This window comes from Tursiops truncatus, chromosome 2 (genome assembly GCF_011762595.2).
Source record: "Tursiops truncatus isolate mTurTru1 chromosome 2, mTurTru1.mat.Y, whole genome shotgun sequence".
Taxonomy (NCBI): Eukaryota; Metazoa; Chordata; class Mammalia; order Artiodactyla; family Delphinidae; genus Tursiops; species Tursiops truncatus.
Window position 1 is genome coordinate 27,254,398 of NC_047035.1, and position 19,442 is coordinate 27,273,839.

A 19,442-nucleotide genomic window follows, 5' to 3' on the forward strand; every position below is an offset into this window, starting at 1 on the left:
TGCCCAAGTTCACCCAGCTTCTAATAGCAGAACTGATATTCAAGCCCATGGCAATCTGACTCCAAACCCCTTGACGAAACAGGTGAATTTCACGGAAGTAAATGCCTCAGGGACCTGACAACATCTCCAGTCTTACACACTCGATTCTATCATTCAAGTGTCCCCCGTTTGTCTAGCTATTGGAGGAAGTGACCATGAGAGGTGTGTCCGGCTATAGTCTGTTTTGTTGACCACTTAGTTACACCCTGTGGGGTTCCTTGTTCTTATGCGATGCTGACTTTTGGTTGTTTTCCACGTAGGGTGTTTGTTGTCTCCCCAGCTAGATTTTAGCACCATGAGGACAGAGACGTTGACTAACATTTCCTTGTGTGACCCCCTCCCCCCGCGCCCAGTACAATGCTAAGAACAGAGATGGGGATCAGGAAGTATCTTCTGAATAAAGAGAAGCCTTTTAGAACTGTGCAGCTCAAAAGTAACTCAAGAATTTCCAGTTTCTTCTACAGCAAAGAAGTTGGGCACAGTAGCAATTTGCTGCTTTCAGTCATCAACTCAAGAGGCTCCTGGTGCACACATGCCTCCTTTTAAGGGTAGGTGTTCCTCCTGAAATTGTCCTTGTGACAACATCTGCAAAGGCTCAGTCCTGGTCTAGGTGAGACCATATGCCAAGGCTCCTCTGCTCCCCTTTCCCCGAGCGCCCACCTCACTGCCGGCTTCTCCACCCAAAGGTCCCTCTCACGACAGAGCTGACAGTCAACGACCATAGGCTCCTAGAACTTCCCCAGTGACTCAGCCGGGGAAGAGGAAAGATGAGGGGCATCTTTCCAATCACCAGGCCAGCAGAGAGGCAGATGCAGACCATACTTTCTCCAACTTTTGGAGAAAGTGAAGAGCTCCAGGCAGATGCTTTGGCACTTCCACCAACTCCCAACCAGATGCCAGCTCGCAGCAGCCAACAGATGAACCCAAATGTCTTGTGTGGTGTTGCTGCGCTCAACCTTACCACTCCCTGCCTGGTGACAGATGGTGAAACCAGAAGAACTGTTTCCTTTGTCTGATATGTCACGAGCTGTCATTCCTAAAAGTAATTCATGTGACAAAACATGTTTCTAATTCTCCCAAGTTTTCTTCTGAGTCTGGTTGGGCTTTCTTGGTGACAGCTCTCCCCTTCCAACTTTCAGAGGTGAAACTGAGACCAGGGGGTTTACTCACAGGCAGGCCCTGGAAGAGTGATTTCTTAAAGTGCTACCACAAGCCAGACCCACTTCAGGGTGCACATCCAGAAACAGGCTGGGCTCTAAGTAGATTTTTCCAAAGAGCCAACTTCATAAGGCAACTACCCCTGCCTCATTATCCCAGAGAGATCTGCAGAGAAAAAGAAATCTAAACCTTGCACCAGGAAAACTATTAATCACCCATACCTACCACCACCCCAAGAACGCAACGCCATCAGCTCTCGCCCTGGGATTTAGGGAGTTAATCAGGACCTACATACATGAGGTCATCGCCCCTCCTACTTGGCCTGACATTTCTACCACTAGTCACTCCATAAGTAATGCCTTACGGTCTAATCCCTCTCCTCTTAAGTGTGAACTCAGGAACTTTTCTATTCACTACTGTAACCTCAGAGCTCAGAACGTGGGTTGGCACAGAGTAGATATTCAATAAAAATTTTTCAAACAATAAATAAAGGCTGTGGTGCACTGTCTCAAAGAAACCACAGCTCCCAAGAATTGACATAAAGGTCAGAGTGCTTGGCCCTGTAAACGGAGAGTATAGCCCTTAATCTGAGGTTGTACCTCATGAAATAGACAGCCAAGGGGATGAGAGCCTTCATTCACTGACTCTCATTTGTCCCATTACCTGCTGTCAACTGGGGAGACACCTGGAGGCTGGCCAGAGTGGATGCAATCCAGGACAAGCAGAATTCAAAGAGAAACAGAGACTGGATGGCCAGAGGCCTGTGTGGTTTACTCGCAAGCGACAGAGATCTGGCCCACAGTGGGGGCACCCTCGTAAAGGACTTGGATTTTTGTGGAGTAGCATGAGAATACAGGGCCAGCGTTCTTGGGCAAATAATGGGATCCCCTCTTCCCTAAGGAGAGAGAGAAGAATTCCAGAGAGAGGAAAGTCAATTATCACAGTCACAAGGGCTGTCTGAGCCCCACCAGTCCCCACTTGTTACCATGGGTCGGTGCCACTTGCTAAATGTAAGGGGCCTGGGAGAAAATGTGGTAACATCAGGACACCAGGCCCTTAAGAGAAGACTTCTTACTCCCGGGACCCATCTCCTGACGGTAGGGGCTAAGTCAGTTCTGTGCTCTGCCACCACTGCCACTTCCTACACTGAAGAGAGGAGCCATCCAAGGCACACAGAGATTAAAAAGCTGCTTTGTGCCTATCTCTGGCAAAAGGCCCTTCTTGGCATCAAAAGGAATTAGAATGGTCCCCAGGACCTTAGGAGCTGCATCACGGCTCAAGTCAAAAGGACCACATCAGCAGGGATGCTCCAGAAACCAGGAGCTCTGGGAGAGGTTCCTACAGCCAGAACGACCAGAACATTTTCTGAAATGAAGAGCTGACTCTAAAGCCAAGAATGCTGAACCCTGTAAACCGAGGGCATGGCCCCCGAATCCAAGGTGGCTCTTTACCAGATGGACAGGACCTGATTTAGGTACAGGAAGCCCTTGCACTCTCTGAGTGTCACGAGGCAAGTCCAGAGTCCTTTTTTCTTTTTTTTTAAGGGCACGTAAAAGCCCACATTTGCACAAAATTTCAGTTTTCAAGGCACCTGCACACCCAGCATATAAACTGAGTCTCAAAACCATCCAGTGAGGTGACGAGCCGGATGCCCACAGCACAGGAGAGGCACAGAGCCTGGGAGGGGACCGTCCTTTTCTCCATCTTGTAACTGAGTTGGCTCAACTTGCTGAAGTTACAGAGTAGATCAGCAGCGAGGTAACATCGGGACTTCTGATGGTCCCATTCGCAGCCCTGCTCTCTTCCCACAGAGCTTTGCTGAGCCACGACGAGCCACCAAGCAGCCACGCAGCCCAAGAAGACGTGGTCTGAGACCCAAGATGAACCAGGGTCTGATGGGGTCCTTTGCAATGGGGTTTGTTATGTAACTGAGAGATGCATCTGGGTCATCATAAAATGGCTAACAGTTACTCTGTACCTCTTACCAGAGTTCTTTCTGGACAGTGAGTCAGAGGCAGTGCAATGAGTGGAGAGAACATCAATGTCCCTGGGAGTCTCTCAACAAACTTACACTGGTGAGCTGGGCCCTGCAGACACAACTTCCTACCCCCCACAGTAGCCTTGAGAGAACCAAACATTCCCAAGGAGGACTCTCCTTGCTCCACAAATAAAGCAAACCATTGTCAAGATGCCTGTCCCAAGGCCAGAGGCCGAGAATGTCTCTTGGTGGCCCGGTCTTCCCAGGCCTTACCCCCTCAAGTCAGCCAGCCCGAAAGAGGGAGGAGCTCTACCACCTGCAGCTCCTCCTGAGGACCTGCTTCCAAGGCCATAGAGTTGAGGAAGCAGGTGGAGGGGATTTTCTCAGGAGGCCCACTTACACATAAAAGGTGAAAAAGATTAGTAAGAGGGTTGGGTCAAGCTGCACTCTTCCCCCACCCACCACCACCATCCTCCCGAGGCCACAGTTCACATGTTACTTGATGACAATCACAGAACATGCTCTGGAATCTTCCGTCAGCAATGAGAAGACCATTCCCCAAAGCATAAAACCAGAACACCAGTCGTCCATCTTTCCATTCACATGTTCTCAGTCCCCACCACGTGCCAGGCATGTGGCCTCTTCCGGCCTGTGTTCTATGAGCAAGGTCTTTAGGGGGGTGACCTATTTCTAGAAGGGTGGTGATGTCAGCCCCAACCTAACTCATCAGCAGAGACTGGACAGGCAAGTCTGCTTAAGTTCCTGACCTATGGTGTCAGGGAAGAGGATCTGTCAGCAAATATTCCCAGGACAGCAGCTGGGATGAAAGAAAGGTCCAGAATCCAGAGATTCTGGAGTCTGGCGGGGAGGGAGAAGACGGATGTGCCTTCAGGGAATGTCTGCGGAGACTCATCTGGTTCAGGAACTTTCGCAACCCCTTTGACTTTAGTGTCCATCCTGTGAGGCCGGCTTCCTTATTACAGAATAGGTAAGCTGATGCCCAAAGAGAGCAGGTGTCTAGCCAGAGGCCCCAAATACGGGGATCAACAGAGCCGGGTCAGGGTCTCATGGCTCCCACACCAGGAGTTCTCCAACTTCAGGGCGCATTACAATCCCTGGCAGATAATCAAAATCACAGATTCCTGAGCTCCACCCTGGAGAGGCTAATTCCTTGAATCTGCCCCGGTGCCCAGGCATCTGCATTTCTAACAAACACCCCAGGTGGTGCTGGTGGTTCATGGAGCACACTTAGAGACAACTGACCTCCACTGCCCCAAGGACAGAAATCAAGAGCTAATTCTCAGCTGCTGGCTTCCCTCGGCATCCCAGGCAGGGACAGATGGTGGGACCAGTGTGTGCTCCTGCCTAGCTCCTCGGTAGAGAAGCAACCAGCCCCTGAGTTCATCGAGTGGCTCCACAAACATGTCCAGCCCCAAACAGGAAGCTCGGGACAAAGGTCTGAGGAGGCGAGGATTGCTCAAAGGGCAGCCACCACCCCAAACAAACAGCCCATTGCGATGGACCCTGCTTTAACGCCATGACTCATGGAGGCTCACTTCCTATATTTCTGAGTTGATGGGCACAGCAAATGGCCCTGAGCGCAGACAGCAGCTTCCAGGGCCAGCATGGGAGTCCCGGCCATGCCAACACCGCAACATGGAGCAGAAATCAGGAACTTCCAGGGGAGAGGAAAAGGAAAAAAAAACAAAAAGGAAGAAAAATAACCTGCAACCTTGCTCCAGCTTCCGTGCCCCCTCCCTTCTGGAGCCGGCAGGGTTGTCTAGTCAAAAGGGATCTCCTGGAACTGTAAAGGGCTTGTGTTCACCTCCTCTCTAGAGAAAGAATCGGATGGGAGCCAAAGCAAACACCGCTCCACTCGTGGTTGCGAGGCACACTGTCTAATCCCGAGAAGTTGGTAAGCAAGTGAGGGCCAGCCCTACCTCCCATCCCCCTCCCACAAACACACATGGTGCTGGTGCTCTCTGCCCTTCCGCTGGGGCAAGACCTCATCTTGAACTGTGTGGGGCTCAGAGGCCAAGCTACAGTTTTTGCAAAGCCTACTAAAGGAGAGATGCCTGGAATAAGGTGGGGAGGCAGAAGAGCCAGGATGGGCTTCCAGAACCTGCAGGAGACCTCCGACCTCTGAATGACTCAGCAAAGACAAAGGCCTCCGTCCTGAAGAACAGAGAGAAAGGAGATGCTCCCTTGGGTTAAGTTTGGGATGGTGCTAGATGGAAGTCAGGAGACAGAGAAGAAAGAAGAGGAAACACCCGCTTTCACCTTAGCCCTATAGTTCTTCGTCATCCCCGATGGGGAGCTAACCAATTCGCATGGGGCTGTTTGATGTTGGGGGTTGGGGGAGGTGAAGGCAAGGGAAGGACATCCTGTTAACAGCGTTGTTGGATAAAGATCAAGAATCAGGCAGTGGAAAACAGCTGTGTCCACCTGATAAGCCTGGGCACCCCACTTCCTTCAGTAGAGTCTTAGGTTTGTAAGACTAAGGTCTGATGTGCAGGGACGGGAACTGGCCCAGTACCTATGTCATCCCTAAGACCCCAAAATCTTCACCACAGACAACTGGTCTCATCAACCACATACTGGGAAGATAACACCGTCTTCCAGCACCAGCACAGCTCTTAGTTTGAGCAGCTCTCAAGAGGAACAAGTCTCCATCAAGATACTGCCTGGAAACTTCCAGAAAGGCCCAGCTTCCCCTATTCCCCCAACTCCTGGTCACTTCGCTTGTTGAGAATCGGCTCATAACCATCACCTCCTCAGGGAAGCAGTCCCGCTGGCTCCCCGCTACACTCACTCTGGGGTGTGTCCTCCCTCCCACACACTGTGACCCCTGAATGTCCTGTGCACATGTACCCTTAAGCCTGCCACACGGTGGTACTGGGAGCAGTTAAGTGTTGGCCTCTCCTTCTAGATCAGTGGCCAATTACCTTTATTGATGATATAGTAGGGACAGCATCTGTTCTTCATTTAGCAGACAAACTCTGCTGGCTAAGTGCCCTCCACTTACTGTCTCATTTACTCCTCTCCTCCACTATTGCAGGAGCCAATATTATCTCCATCTTACAAAAGAAGAAGCCAAAAGTTAGAAAAGTTAAGCGTCTTGTCCAAGGGTACACAGCAGAGCTAAAGATGTGTTCTCAACCACCCTGGGTCCAGCAGAGTTCAAGGCACCCCGTAAGGAATGAATAGCTTTTTCCACTGAAGGAGTAAGATCGAGTCACGTCAGAAAGACAATCCAGGCATGAGAGTCCCTTCCTGCAACCACCTGAGCTCTCAGCTAACTGAGTGGTCACCTTAATTCCTTTCAGGAAAGGAATACCTGTTTATTAATTTGTCCATCCATTTTTAAGCGCCTGTTATGCCCAGAGCCTTGACATACGGGAGAGATGTATTAGTCAAGGTTCCAGTCCTTTGACAAGTTTCCCATTTAGTAGGAAGAGGAGGTGGAGGAAGAGGGGGAGACACAAACCCTAGAAAAAAAAAAGGCCAGTATCCACAGAAACTCAGGAAGCACACAGAAGGGCAAGGACTGCTTTCCTCCAGCGCACAGACTGAGGAGATGACGGCAGGGGTGAGCAGTTACCCAGGTACCCAGCCAGAGGGAACACCTCCCAAGCAGTGTATCTTTCCGTTTTTGGTGCCAGTGGTAAAATATACACATAGCATGACATTTACTGCTTTAATCATTTCTAGCTGTACACTTCAGTGGCATTAAGTACATTCACATCATCGTGCAACCACCGCCTCCATGCATCTTCCCAAACTGAAACTCTGTACCCGGTAAACACTAACTCCTCATTCCCTCCTCCCCCAGCCCCCCAACCACCATTAGACATCTTGTCTCTATGAATTTGATTACTCGAGATTACCTGTGGTATAATAAAAATATATTTGGTCTTCATTTCTGGTTCCTGGCACAGAGCTCTAAACCCTGGGCATATCCTGAGTGATAGGACTGTCCTTTGTTACACATAAGGATCCTGTTTCCAAGGACTGTCCTTTGTTATTCATAAGGATCCTGTTTCCGGCACACCTGAGGTTAGGCTATGAGGTGACTTAGAGTGGGACCCCTCTAGAGCCTCAGGATGGAGGTGGTTTCCAGGAGACCAAGTGATAAAGTTTGGGAACTTTCAGCCCCACCCTCCCCCCACCCCTGAGAAGCAAAAGGGAACTGGAAATTGAGCTCTAGAAAAACTCTTGAACAAGGAAATTCGGTGAGCTTACAGGCTGGTGAACCCATCATATCAAAGTGCTGGGAGGGTGGCCCACAGAGGCTCTGGCATCTATCTCCTCCATTTGGCTGTTCCTGACTTGTAGACTTTATAATAAACCAAGAAAAACAGTGCTTACTTGAGTTCCCTGAGCCATTCTAGCAAATTACAGAATCTGAGTAGGGCTCGTGGGAACCCCCAACTTACAGCTAGTCAGTCAGAAGTCTGGGTGGCCCCCAGGACTTGCAGATGGAGACAGTCTTACGGGACTGAGCTCTTAACTTGTGGGGTCTGCACTAAGTCATTAGTGTCAGAGTTGAACTGAATTGAATTGTAGGACAGCCAGCTGGTGTTAGAAAAGTGAAGAATTGATTGGTGTCAGAAAAAAAGACAGCCCAAAGGCAGGTAGAATCACAGAGTATGTTTTTTGTGACTACCTTATGTGACTCAGCATGACGTCTTCAAGGTCCAGCCACGTGTAGCACGTGTCAGAATTCCCTTTCAAGAATGAATAATATTCTATCATATGTATATTTCATATTTTAGCAATCACCCATAGATGAACACTTGGGATCCTCCCACCTTTCAGCTATTGTGAAGAACGATGCTATAAACATGGGTGTACAAGTATCTGTTCAAGTTCCTGCTTTCGATTCTCTTGGGTAACTACCCAGAAGTAGAAATGCTAAATATATGGTAATTCTATTTTTAATTTTTTGAGGAAATGCCATACTGTCTTCCATGTGACTGCACCATTTTACGTTCCCATCGGCAATGCACCAGGGTTCCAATTTCTCCACATTCTTGCCGACACTTCTTACTTTTTTCTTTTTCTTTTTTCTTACTGATAACTGTCTTAAGAGGTATGAAGTAGCACCTCATCGTAGTTTTGATTTGCATTTCCCTAATGTTGAGCTTCTTTTCATGTGCCTATTGACCGTCTATGTATCTTTTTTGGGGGGAGAAATATCTATTCAAGTCCTTGGCTCATGTTTCAATTGGGTTGTGTTTCTGTTGTTGTTCAGCTGCAGGAATTCATTATATAGTCTGGCTATTAACCCCATATCAGATATACAATTTGCAAATATTTTCTCCCATTCCATGGACAGCCTTTTCACTCTATCGATAGTGTCCTCTGATGCACAAAAGCTTTTAATTTAGATGTAGTCCAATTATTTGCTGTTGTTGCTGACGCTTTTAGTATCACATCCAAGAAATCACTGCCATCACTGCCAAATCTATTATCATGAAGCTTTTTCCTTATGTTTTCTTCCAAGAGTTTTGTAGTTTTTCCCAATACCATCTGTTGAAGAGACTGGTGATAATTATGTGTCCATGTAGGTTCATCAATTGTAACCAACACACCACTCTGGTGGGGGTGTTGAAAATGGGGGAGACTACACCAGAAGGGGGTGTAGGGAGTATGTAAGAAATCTCTTTACCTTCCTCTTAATTTTGCTGTGAACCTAAAACTGCTCTAAAAAGTAAAGTGTATTTTTTTAAAAAGGCTGTCCTTTTCCTCTTGGAATGGTCTTGACACCCTCGTTAAAAACCATTTGACCATATATATGTGAGGGTTTATTTCTGGACTCTCTATTCCTTTGGTCTCTCTGTTTGTCTTTATGCTGATACCACACTATCGTGATTACTGTAGCTTTGTTATTAGTTTTGATATCAAGAAGTGTCAGACCTCCAACTTTGTGATTCTTTTCCAAAATTGTTTTGGCTATTCAGCATCCCTTAAACTTCCACATGAATTTTAGGATGCATTTTTCTTCATCTGTGAAAAACATCATCAGGATTTTGATAGTGATTGCACTGAATTTATAGACTGCTTTGCCTAGTATTGACATCTTAGCAATATTAGGTCTTCCAATCCGAACACAGATGTTTTACCATTTGTCTGTGACTTCTTTAATTTCTTTCAGTAACATTTTATAGTTTTCAGCATACAAGTCTTTCACCTCCTTGGTTAAACTGATTCCTAGGTATTTTTTTGGATGCTACTGTAAATGGAATTGTTTCCTTAATTTCCTTTGTGGATTTTTCATTGTTAGTGTATAAAAACACAGTTGGTTTAGCAATTATACTCCAATAAAGATGTAAAAAAAAAAAAAACACAGTTGGTTAAAACGTTGCAAATTTGGTCTGCTTTGCGTTCTCAGGTTTGCAGAAAGGAACTGGGTACTGGGAGGCACAGCAGTTGGGTGGGGTCAGGGCAAGGGTGAGCAAAATGGCCATGAAACTTTCTACCATTCTGAACGTGGTTTTTTCTTGGTTGGGCGTTTACTTGGTTGCTGTAGATCTTTGACTGATTTCCAAAACTCCCATAGGGAAGATATTTTAGCAAGTTTCTAGTTTAATGTTTCTGTGGGGGAACAAGGGTCTGGAGCTTCCTGGTCCACCATCTACTGATGTCACTCTCCGAGGCTTTAGGCTTAACCTCCAAGCAGTGTATCTTCAAGGAGAGAATCAAGAAGCCAGACTGGTCAGAGCAGAGACAAGGCTGGGAGGGAACAAGAGACAGGCTGGATGTGAAGGACGAGGGAGGAAGGGTCCTGGATGCTAAACTGAACACTCAGACTCGATTCCACGGAACTGTCAGGCCCTGAAGAATGTCTGCCAATGCAACACGGCCAAGACAGAAGTCAGGCCAGGCCAGCCACAGCCTCTTCTCATGTAGCGCACTGAGCTGAAGGTCAAAGAAACAGAAGGATTAGGAGCTTCTGCTGTGGTTCCACCTCACAGGCCTTCAGGGCTGCCCTTAAGGTTCTATTTTCTTAAGGTTCTAATTTCAGAACCTTAAGTGAATCAGAATTACGAGCCCCACCCCAAGCCCATCCTCTCCCCTCAGTCTGGAGAGTGAGTGGCTGAGCTCCCAGCTGCATCTGCCTGGGAACTGGACCCATCACACAGCAGCACAAAACACACCAGCCCTGACAAGAGCCTGGCTCCAAGCAGGAGGGCGCCTTCCCACAGCACGCTGCTCCTCTCTCCTAGAGATTGCAAGTCTAATAGTGAGCCTCACCTGGGAAGCCAGGTAAAAACACAGGAGCCTGGGGCCCTCCCCTGGAGAGGCTGATTAGGAAGTCCAGGTGAAGACCCAGGCATCTGTATTTGGTCCTGGCCCCAGAGGTGAGGCAAATGGTCACCATCTGGGAGAGCACTGGTCTAGCTTCCTTCCCAGAGTCGCCAGACTGTAAGCTCATCCACCTGCAGGCCGGCATCTTTGCTGAGGGCTCTGTGATGAAGGAGAAACCAGAACTGGAATTCGGTTCCACTTTACCTTCGCCAGAAGTTTCAAACTAGAAGTTTTATCTGACCCACAATTTTGAAACATGGAAAATAATAATAATAAAATAAAATTTTGGGGCTTCCCTGGTGGCGCAGTGGTTGAGAGTCCGCCTGCCGATGCAGGGGACGCGGGTTCGTGCCCCGGTCAGGGAGGATCCCACATGCCGCGGAGCAGCTAGTCCCGTGAGCCATGGCCGCTGAGCCTGCACGTCCGGAGCCTGTGCTCCGCAGCGGGAGAGGCCACAGCAGTGAGAGGCCCGCGTACAGCAAAAAAAAAAAAAAAAGAAAAAGAAAAAAAGAAAAATTTGAGTTTTATCAGCATTTTAAAAAACAGATTTCATCAGCCAGACACGAAGACAAATATTGCATGATTTTGGTTATATGCAGTACCTAGAATAGGCAAATTAATAGACATAGAAAGTAGAATAGAGGTTACAGAGGAGGACTTACTGTGTAATGGGGCACAGAGTTGTTGGGGGTGATAAAAGTATTTTGGGTATAGACACTGCTAATTCTTACACAACATTGTGAAACTATTTAATGCCATTGAATTGTACACTTATGAATGGTCAAAATTATAAATATGTCTATTTTACCGCAGTTAAAAAAACATTTCACATAAAAATCTGGATTTCTGGTTTCTCTGTAAAGAAAAAACAAATGAGACGATCTGACAGCACTGGTCACGCTGTGTATGGGAACAGCTGGCAGAGGCTCAAGCAGCTGCCACCTTCAGCTGGGACACGTGCTCTTACGGTGCTGTGACCCCTCCACACTCCAATGTCACTTTTCCTTTGTCACACTTTCTACGACCTGGATGCCCCTATGAGCATTTGAGGGTTGGTCCTGGTTCCACCCCTTCTCATTTCAGTCTCCACTAGCCTTGCTCTGCTCTCCCAGCCCCTGCCTGGTCCTCTCTTCCAGTCCGAAGGGGAGACCAGCAAGTGGTCAGCCACATGGGCAGGTGCTTCATGTGCCTTGACAATGACAACAAATGAAAGCACAGAAGAGCTTGCCTTCACCTCCCCAGATGTCACTCAGAGCTTGAAGGTTTCTCTGACATTGCAACAGCCAGATTGATAAGCCTGGACTTTAACACACCCAAGTGCCCAGGAGTCTGGAACAAGATGAGGCTGACCATTCACCTCATGACCTGGACTCCTGAGTCAGCCTCTGGACCACCCAGCCTCGCTGGGTGACAGGTGATCAGCCAGTCCAGTAAACACAACCTCCTCCAGACTGGACTCACTTTCCTAGAGTCCATCTTTGTCTGCTAGAACCTGATTTCCAAATGCTTGAAATACGATGGGGTTCAGGACACAATACCCCCAAATTTGGTACCTTGGCATAGTGAATATTTTAAGCTGAAGCAATTTGAGAGAATTGAAAAGCAGGAAGGTCACTCTGACCCCCTCCCCCGAAACAAGCTTTAAAACCCTCCTGTGGAGCTTCCCTGGTGGTGCAGTGGTTGAGAGTCCGCCTGCTGATGCAGGGGACACAGGTTCGTGCTCCGGTCTGGGAAGATCCCATATGCCGCGGAGCGGCTGGGCCCGTGAGCCATGGCCGCTGAGCCTGCGCGTCCGGAGCCTGTGCTCTGCAGCGGGAGAGGCCACAATGGTGAGAGGCCCGCGTACCGCAAAAAAATAAATAAATAAATAAATAAAACCCTCCTGTGGGAGGTGCCCTCCTGGTCACAGACGAAGGGAGCATCCTTGTCTCTCAAGACCCTTGTCTCTGGAGATAAAGAGGCACTTCCTCCAAGAATCCTGACAAACAGGCCTTGCTCAGTGGCCCCCCAGTTCTACAGACCTCAGACTCCTTAACCTGCCACATTTCTCCACCACTGTCTGCTCTCCAGCAAATCTGGCACAGAAGTGCACAAGTCTAACTTTTCCTTCATTTCCTTACAAAGACTCCCGTGTCACCTAATACTTATATGAAATAATTATGGATGATTTTCTCTTATTAATCTGACTTCATCAATTTAATTTTTAGCTGGGGACTCTAAGACAGTCAAGGAAAACCTCTTCCTCCCCTACAATTAGCATCATTGTTCCAGACATGGTGGGAAATGTTGCTAGTCTGTAAGTGTAAAATACATGCCAACTTCCGAAGACTCGCCATAGGAAAAGAATGTGAACCAGCTTGTTAGTAATTTTATTATATTGATTACCTGTTGAAATACTATTCTGGATATCTTGAGTTAAACCGAATATAGTCCTAAAACTAATTTCACTTGTTTGTTTTACTTTGGTAAAAAATTTACATTTTACCTGGGTTTTTTTTTTTCATTTTACCTGCTTTTCATGCGGCTACTAGAAAATTTAGTCATATATGTGGTTTGCATTTGTGGCTTTCATTATATGTCTATCAGACAGATAGACCGTGGCTACTACAGAACTGATTTTGTAAGGTCACCGTAATTTTTTTTTGGCCATGCTGTGCAGCTTGAGGGATCTTAGTTCCCCAGCCAGGGACTGAACCCAGGCCACGGCAGTGAAAGCTCAGAGTCCCAACCACTGGACCACCAGGGAATTCCCAGGTGACTGTATTTTCTTTTCCTCGAAAAGCAAACTGATTCTCTCTAGACTTTTTCTGGGTGGCGCTGTGCTATGACCTGCCCAAGGGTCCCGGAGGAACTCCCTTCTGGTCTCAGGGCTGGAAGCTCTTCATCGGGGCTGGGGCTGCCTTGAAGAGCTCTTCTCACTCCCACATCTCCCTCGCCCTGTGCCACCAAGCCGTCCCCAGACTCTCACATGAGGCTCTCTTCCCAGCCTTGCTCAATAACCATGTGTCCACATCACTCAAAACCCCAGATGGTTTTCCCTGGAAACAATGGAACCAGTGTTGTTAACACTGCCGGGCTGCTACCACCTGTGTGATGGTCACAGGGAAGTGCCCCAGCTGCAGTCCAAGACTCCCTGTCCTCCCTCACGCCAGCTCAGGATCCACTGGTTTCTTCTCCCCAGAGCCTGGAGCCCCACCTTCCTGAGGCTGAGAGAGGGAGAACCAGCCCCTCAGCGACCAGCACGTGGGGAGGCACTGCGAATGCCTGGAACTTCAAAACAGAAGGCAGGTGCTAGCTCTCAAATTCTAGAGAAACTGCTGGACACTTTATCACCACCGACAACCCACAACCCTAGAGACACAGGGCCAAAACTTGAAACTCAGAATCCTGCCTTTTTTGGTTGTTGTTTAATATACGCTTTGTCCACCTGAAGACTCAATAATGGCCCACTGACAGGGGCTCTGGGGGTGGAGCTAGCTTCAAACCTCCTTTCTATCACTCAGCACCAGTAGGACCCTGGATAAGGTTGCTCCGTTTATCTGGTCTCAAGTTCCTCGCCTATACCAACAGGGACAACCCCACCCACCTCAAAGGTTAAAAAAATTAAATAATGCATGAAGAAGTGCCTTGCACATAATAGGTGTCTGATAAGATATTAGCTTCCTTCCCCTTCAATCTTCCCATAGCAATGCCACGAAGAAGATACTTAAAAACCTCATGGCGAACTGAAAACAAATCCTCTATACTCTCATCTGGTTGCTTCCTGTATGTGTGCTTTTTTAAATCTGAATGTTGGTGCCTGATACAATTTAAGAGGGTGGCAGGAGAACTGTGCGAAGCAGGGATTCTCTTTGCAGCCCTAGCACAGCGTCTGGCAAGGCAGGTGCTAGTTGAGAGAAGGAATGAGTGTTGGATTTAGGCCAGCAGGGACTGGCGCCTCGTGGACCCTATTAGCGAAGCCCTAGAAGAGAGGGGTCAGAATTACCATGAAACAGGGGTTTGGCTGATCAGTGTGATGTCTGCGGCCACAAAGAGTTATTCTCTGGAAAGATGCTTCCAATCTGTTTAGACAGCTTTGTGGAGCCTTTTTTTTTTTTTTTAAACTTCAAAGCGCAAGGTGTTCTGTTAATATCTCTTCTCCATTCGGCCATGCTCTCCTCAGAGAGAAAGGTTAAAACATATGCCAAGAACCAAACGCAGTCACCTCTACGTGAGGAAGCATAAACAAGTCAGCTTTTCATATTTCTTTTTTTTTTTTTAACTTAGCAAAGTGGGTTAAGCCTAAAAGAACACACTAAACTGATGGCTCTGTGATACAAATATATGCTGTCAGGGTGTTTTTAAATGTAAAATTCTTAGCATTTTCTGACCTAAGTGGGGAGTAGGCGTGGGCAATGAGTAACTATTCTTACTCAATTTTAAAGATATATTTGGTTTTAAGTTCCTTTACAGCTGTGTGCAGAGGGGTCTGAAAACCAATTCGGTTTTGCTCCATGGTGAACAAAAAAAAGTGTTGGGTTCTCTTATCTCACCAGGCCACCTGAGGGCCCAGTTAGCTCTTCTGCCCTCCCCAAACAATGGGTTTGGGATTGCAGTGACCCTGTCTGAATCCCGTTGGGGCTGCGAATAGTGAGATTTAACCCTCTGGAAGCTTGAGAAGTCCTGCGCATCGCTCCCCAGCTTTACCCTCCTATGAAGAAAACATCCAATAATGTCAAACCTGCCAGCAAAGCTGCAATGAGATGTTCAAATTCACAGTCACATCACCTTCAGGAGGGGGTTGGTACATGTCACCCTTAATACCTATTTTTTTAATTGCCTTGAACAAAAAGATCCAACCTGTTTCATCCCCAGACTTCAAATCCATTCAATCTTCTGAACATTCAAACCCACAGCTTAAAGAAAACTGGGTAAAGGATTTTATGTTGCTTGTTTGTGCTGAAGAAGCCCTGTCTGTTGCTTTCATTGATTGCTTAAACTATTACCCAAGTGGCAGGCCTTACTGGCCTGAAAAAATTTAGCTCAAGTTACCTTTTTGGTGGCAAAGATGAACAGAATGGAAATTTACCTTTAGGGAAGTTTGGAAATTTCTGACTCAAATAAGAACTTCCTAGATGAAAGCTTAAATATTCTAAATGCAATGAACAGGTGAGAGAAAACAAGCCTACAAGAACTAAGGGTTACTGGTCATTTGTTAAATGCATAGCCACAAATGCATGTGCTTGGGAAGAAGTGACACGCCAGGCAGTGGTCCAGATAAAGAAGGGCCCCGAAAGTAGTTGCTTCAACCTTTCAGAGACAGCAATCAGACTCACGACATGCGCACCTTTCTGGGTCATATCCACATTGAGATGCAAAGAATTTGAAATTCTCCTTCCCAAAAGAAGGAAAGACAAAGGAGTAAGATATGAGCTTTCCAGGTCTTTCCAAGGTTTCTAGGCCTTGAAAATTCAGAGCAAGAATTCGACTCCATCCTGCTGCCCTTGGCTCTAAACCCCAGGGAAGGAGGTTGGCACAAAGCATTGTTCCCACTGTCCTGGCTTCAGCTGTGTATAAAGAAGGTGAGAGCAGCGCCAATGCCACCAGGGCCCCGCTCTGCCTTTCCATGTGGTGCAGGAGATACTGTGCTCTAGGAAAAGCTGGCTGGACAGGAAAAAAGCACCTGCCAACCTCTGATGACACAGAATAGTCTGACGCCCAGGGGCTGCTCCCCGGGAAAGAACAGCTTTCCTGTCCAAGCTGGTGAAGTTAAGTTCAGGAATGAGATCATAAAAACAGCATGTGTTCCAGAAGCACCCTTTCTGCTGGTGGAGGAGAAACTGTGAGTGACAGCAAAGGTCCCTCCTTTTGTTTCCCCACTTCTCTTACACAGTCACCCAGTCACAATCACTCACTCACCCTATCAGTCACACCCAGCCACAGTCACCCAGAGTCACAAACACACTGAAGTCAGAAAACTACAGTCTCCACACAGGGAGGCGTGCGGTACAATCAACACACTCAGTCCCACAGGGAACACTACCCACTCTCTACCCACCTGATTGCCAAAGACAGCTACGGAGCAGGCTGTTGACACCTCATTAGCCCCGAACCAGACAGAAGCAATGCGGGAGGGCATGCCCAGGATGAAGACCTGGGCCACGGAGCAGATGACCTGGCCCAGCACAGTGACTGGGAAGAGATGTGGCTTCAGGCTGCCCAGCTTCACCCAGGCCCCCAGGCAGTTGAGAGCAGAGCCAGTGAGGGCGATGGTGCGCAGGCCGAACTTCTCCAGGAGCCAGGCCACCGGCAGGAGCAGAGGAATGTAGGTCAGCATGTAGCACATGGACAGCCAGTCGATGGCAAAGGCACTGACCCCATAGAAGTTCATGAAGATGTTATTGATGGAGCCGTACTGGATCCACTGGAAGGCGTTGCACATGGAGTAGCAGCTGAACACCAGGACCACAGCCCATCGGCGCTTGCTCACCTTGATCACGCTAAGGTCCTCAGGGCCCGAGCTACTGGGGTGGGCCAAGCCACTGGGTAGATCCAAGCTACTGGGCTGGACCGAACTACTGGGGTGCGCAGAGACACTGGGGTGGATGGAGACGCTGGGATGGGCTGAGACGCTGGGATGGGCCAAGAGGCTGGGGTTCTCCCCGAGGGCGGAAGTCTGCAAAGGGGTACCATCGCGCTCTTGCTGGTTAGGCTCTTCATTCACCATGACCACAGCCTCTCCTGGAGCCCTAGACAGGTGCTGAGGACTCTACTGGCGTCGTCTGGTCACCTAAAGCTGACGTAGCACTTACCCGGCCCGCCCGGAAGGAATAAATGGAGTCCCCAGCCTGCGTAAAAGCCGCGAGTGGGGCTCTTTTGCTCACCCCCAAGCTTCTGCTCTCACTTTTCCTTGGCGTCCTCTGTCCCTGACTGCTGTCCCCCAGCTTCAGACGCCTCAGCCTGGTCCTGGCTCTCGGTACCTTGAGTCCTCCCGAAGCGCCTGTCGACGTTCACTCCTCCGTCCTGGAAACAGTTCTCTCCGGGCGCAGCCACTCCGCGGGACTCCGGTCGCTCCCGGTCGGACTAGCGGCCTCGCCCCCTCCGGCGCACGTGACCGCCCCGCCCCCGCCCCGCGCGGCTTCCCCACCCACGACCCACCCGCCCGCCCCCGCCCCCTGCCCCTCCCGCCTTCGCCGGCCGCTGGCCCGGCCATACAGTGGTTTCGCCACCGCCTGCGGGTGCATTCCTCCCCCACGCCCCGGGCACCATGGAAACCGCCGGGTTAACCCGCACCCGGGCACTGCCCCTCAAATTCATTTGTCCCCTCCCAGGGGACTCCGCAAGAAAAGACCCTCTGTCCTTCCGAGGTGATCCTCTAAATAGAGTCTCCTCCTTGCCGGTCCGCATGCCCTGAGCGCCCACACGGATGCCAGGCGCCCCCAAACTGCTCTGTGGTATCCAAGAGGGATTCCCGACTTTTTGCACTTGGCTAGGCTCCCCAACCCTTGCTGGACTTTCGGTATAAAAAGACATTTGTAGATTTCCCGGGCTGGCTGGGGCCGGGAGTAAAGGCGAGCTGCGGAAAACTCGCTTCGCTCCTCGATTTCCCTGCGAACCTGGTTGGGGAACTCAGATCTGAACCTGTTCGTTAGGACTCTTCTTTCCTGATGGATCCCCGGGCGACCTCCAGGCGAGGAACTGAGGGTGGAGGGAAGAGACGAGTTCGGAGACGCTGAAGACCCTGTTTTGTGGTGAAATGCCCAGCAGAGCGCTGGCTCTGGGCTTAGGCTGTAAATGGTCTCCGCACCCACGTAGCCCTAGGCTGCCACCTGCTGGTCCACAGCCCATTCCAGAAGGTAAGACCCCAAGTGAGGGCCTCTAGAAGGTCAGGCCTTCACTGATTGATCAGCCCCGGGGAGGGATAAGAGCCCATATCTTCCCTGGGTTCAAACACTGGCTAAGCTGCTCTGGGTGTGTTATGTATATGTCAGTTTCTTGGAAAATCTGATGATGAAATAATAGTACACACCTCACAATGCTGTTTTGAGGCTTGAAAGAGTTCAGGCTTGAAAGCACTTGGAAAATTCCTGGCAGATAGTAAGCATTTGAGTGTCAGATATCCTAACAATTAAAAATTGAACATTTATATTGTGTTTACTTTATTACCTCATTTAAGCATCACAAGAATTCTGTGGTGTAAGAGTTACTGTTGTCTGCATTTTATAGATCAGAAAACTGACCCTCATGGAAGCGCAGTTACTTCTTAAAGTCTCCGCTGACCTGAAGAGCCATAATTCTCACTCTCATAATCATTCAAGCTACAGCCTAGCTACTCAGGCGCAGTCTGGGGACAGCAGTGTGGGCATCCCCTGGGAGCTTGTCACGAAGGCAGAAGCCCAGGCTCACCCTGGACCTACTGAATTCGATGCTGCATTTTAAAAGACCTCTAGGTGATTTGTTTGAACATTAAAGAGCCACTGGGTGCGTGTGCTTTCTTGTTTTCTTTTTAAATCTTCACACCCAAAATGAAGAATTTAAAGCTCTGGGGCTGTGATTCTCAACTTGGGTTTCACATTAAAATCACACGGGGAACTCTTCACATTCCCAATGCCTCTGCCACATGCGAGATCAGGATATCTGAGGGTGGACCCCATCATCTGCATGTTTAAGGCTGCCCAGGTGATCTTAATTTGCAGCCAAGAGTGAGCACCCCTGTGGTGTTAGAATCGCTGGTTCCCAGGAGAGGGAACATTGCTTGGAGGCACCCAGTTTTTGGTAGAAATTATGGGGCCTTGGATTATAATGAGATGTTTGAAGAGGGAACTCATACCCATCTAAAAATTTCTACATTAATTTCACATCTCCTATTCTGTAATTCCAACAGTGTTTCCCTTTTTCTCCAGGGAACACAGAACCTCCATTCTCTCGGAAAGCCTTCTGAGACCTCTCACTGTTTCTTTCCCTCGGTTATCACGGT

At 48.6% G+C, this 19,442-nt stretch overlaps 1 protein-coding gene and 1 long non-coding RNA gene across 2 annotated transcripts in view; one reads left to right on the forward strand and one right to left on the reverse strand.

The window, feature by feature from the left end:
• The window catches only part of FLVCR2 (FLVCR choline and putative heme transporter 2), a 64,537-nt gene extending 46,985 nt beyond the window's left edge, over positions 1-17,552 (reverse strand). Inside the window, exon 1 of the mRNA XM_033850816.2 lies at positions 16,524-17,552. Within this exon, the coding sequence (XP_033706707.1) occupies positions 16,524-17,192 (669 nt within the window). The 5' untranslated portion in view covers positions 17,193-17,552. The remainder of the gene's footprint in view (positions 1-16,523) is intronic.
• Positions 17,553-17,840: 288 nt separating this feature from the next.
• Positions 17,841-18,949, forward strand: LOC141277938 (uncharacterized). Its single transcript, XR_012329891.1, has 2 exons — positions 17,841-18,321; positions 18,692-18,949. It is a non-coding gene; the product is annotated as an uncharacterized lncRNA (long non-coding RNA).
• Positions 18,950-19,442: the final 493 nt, after the last annotated feature.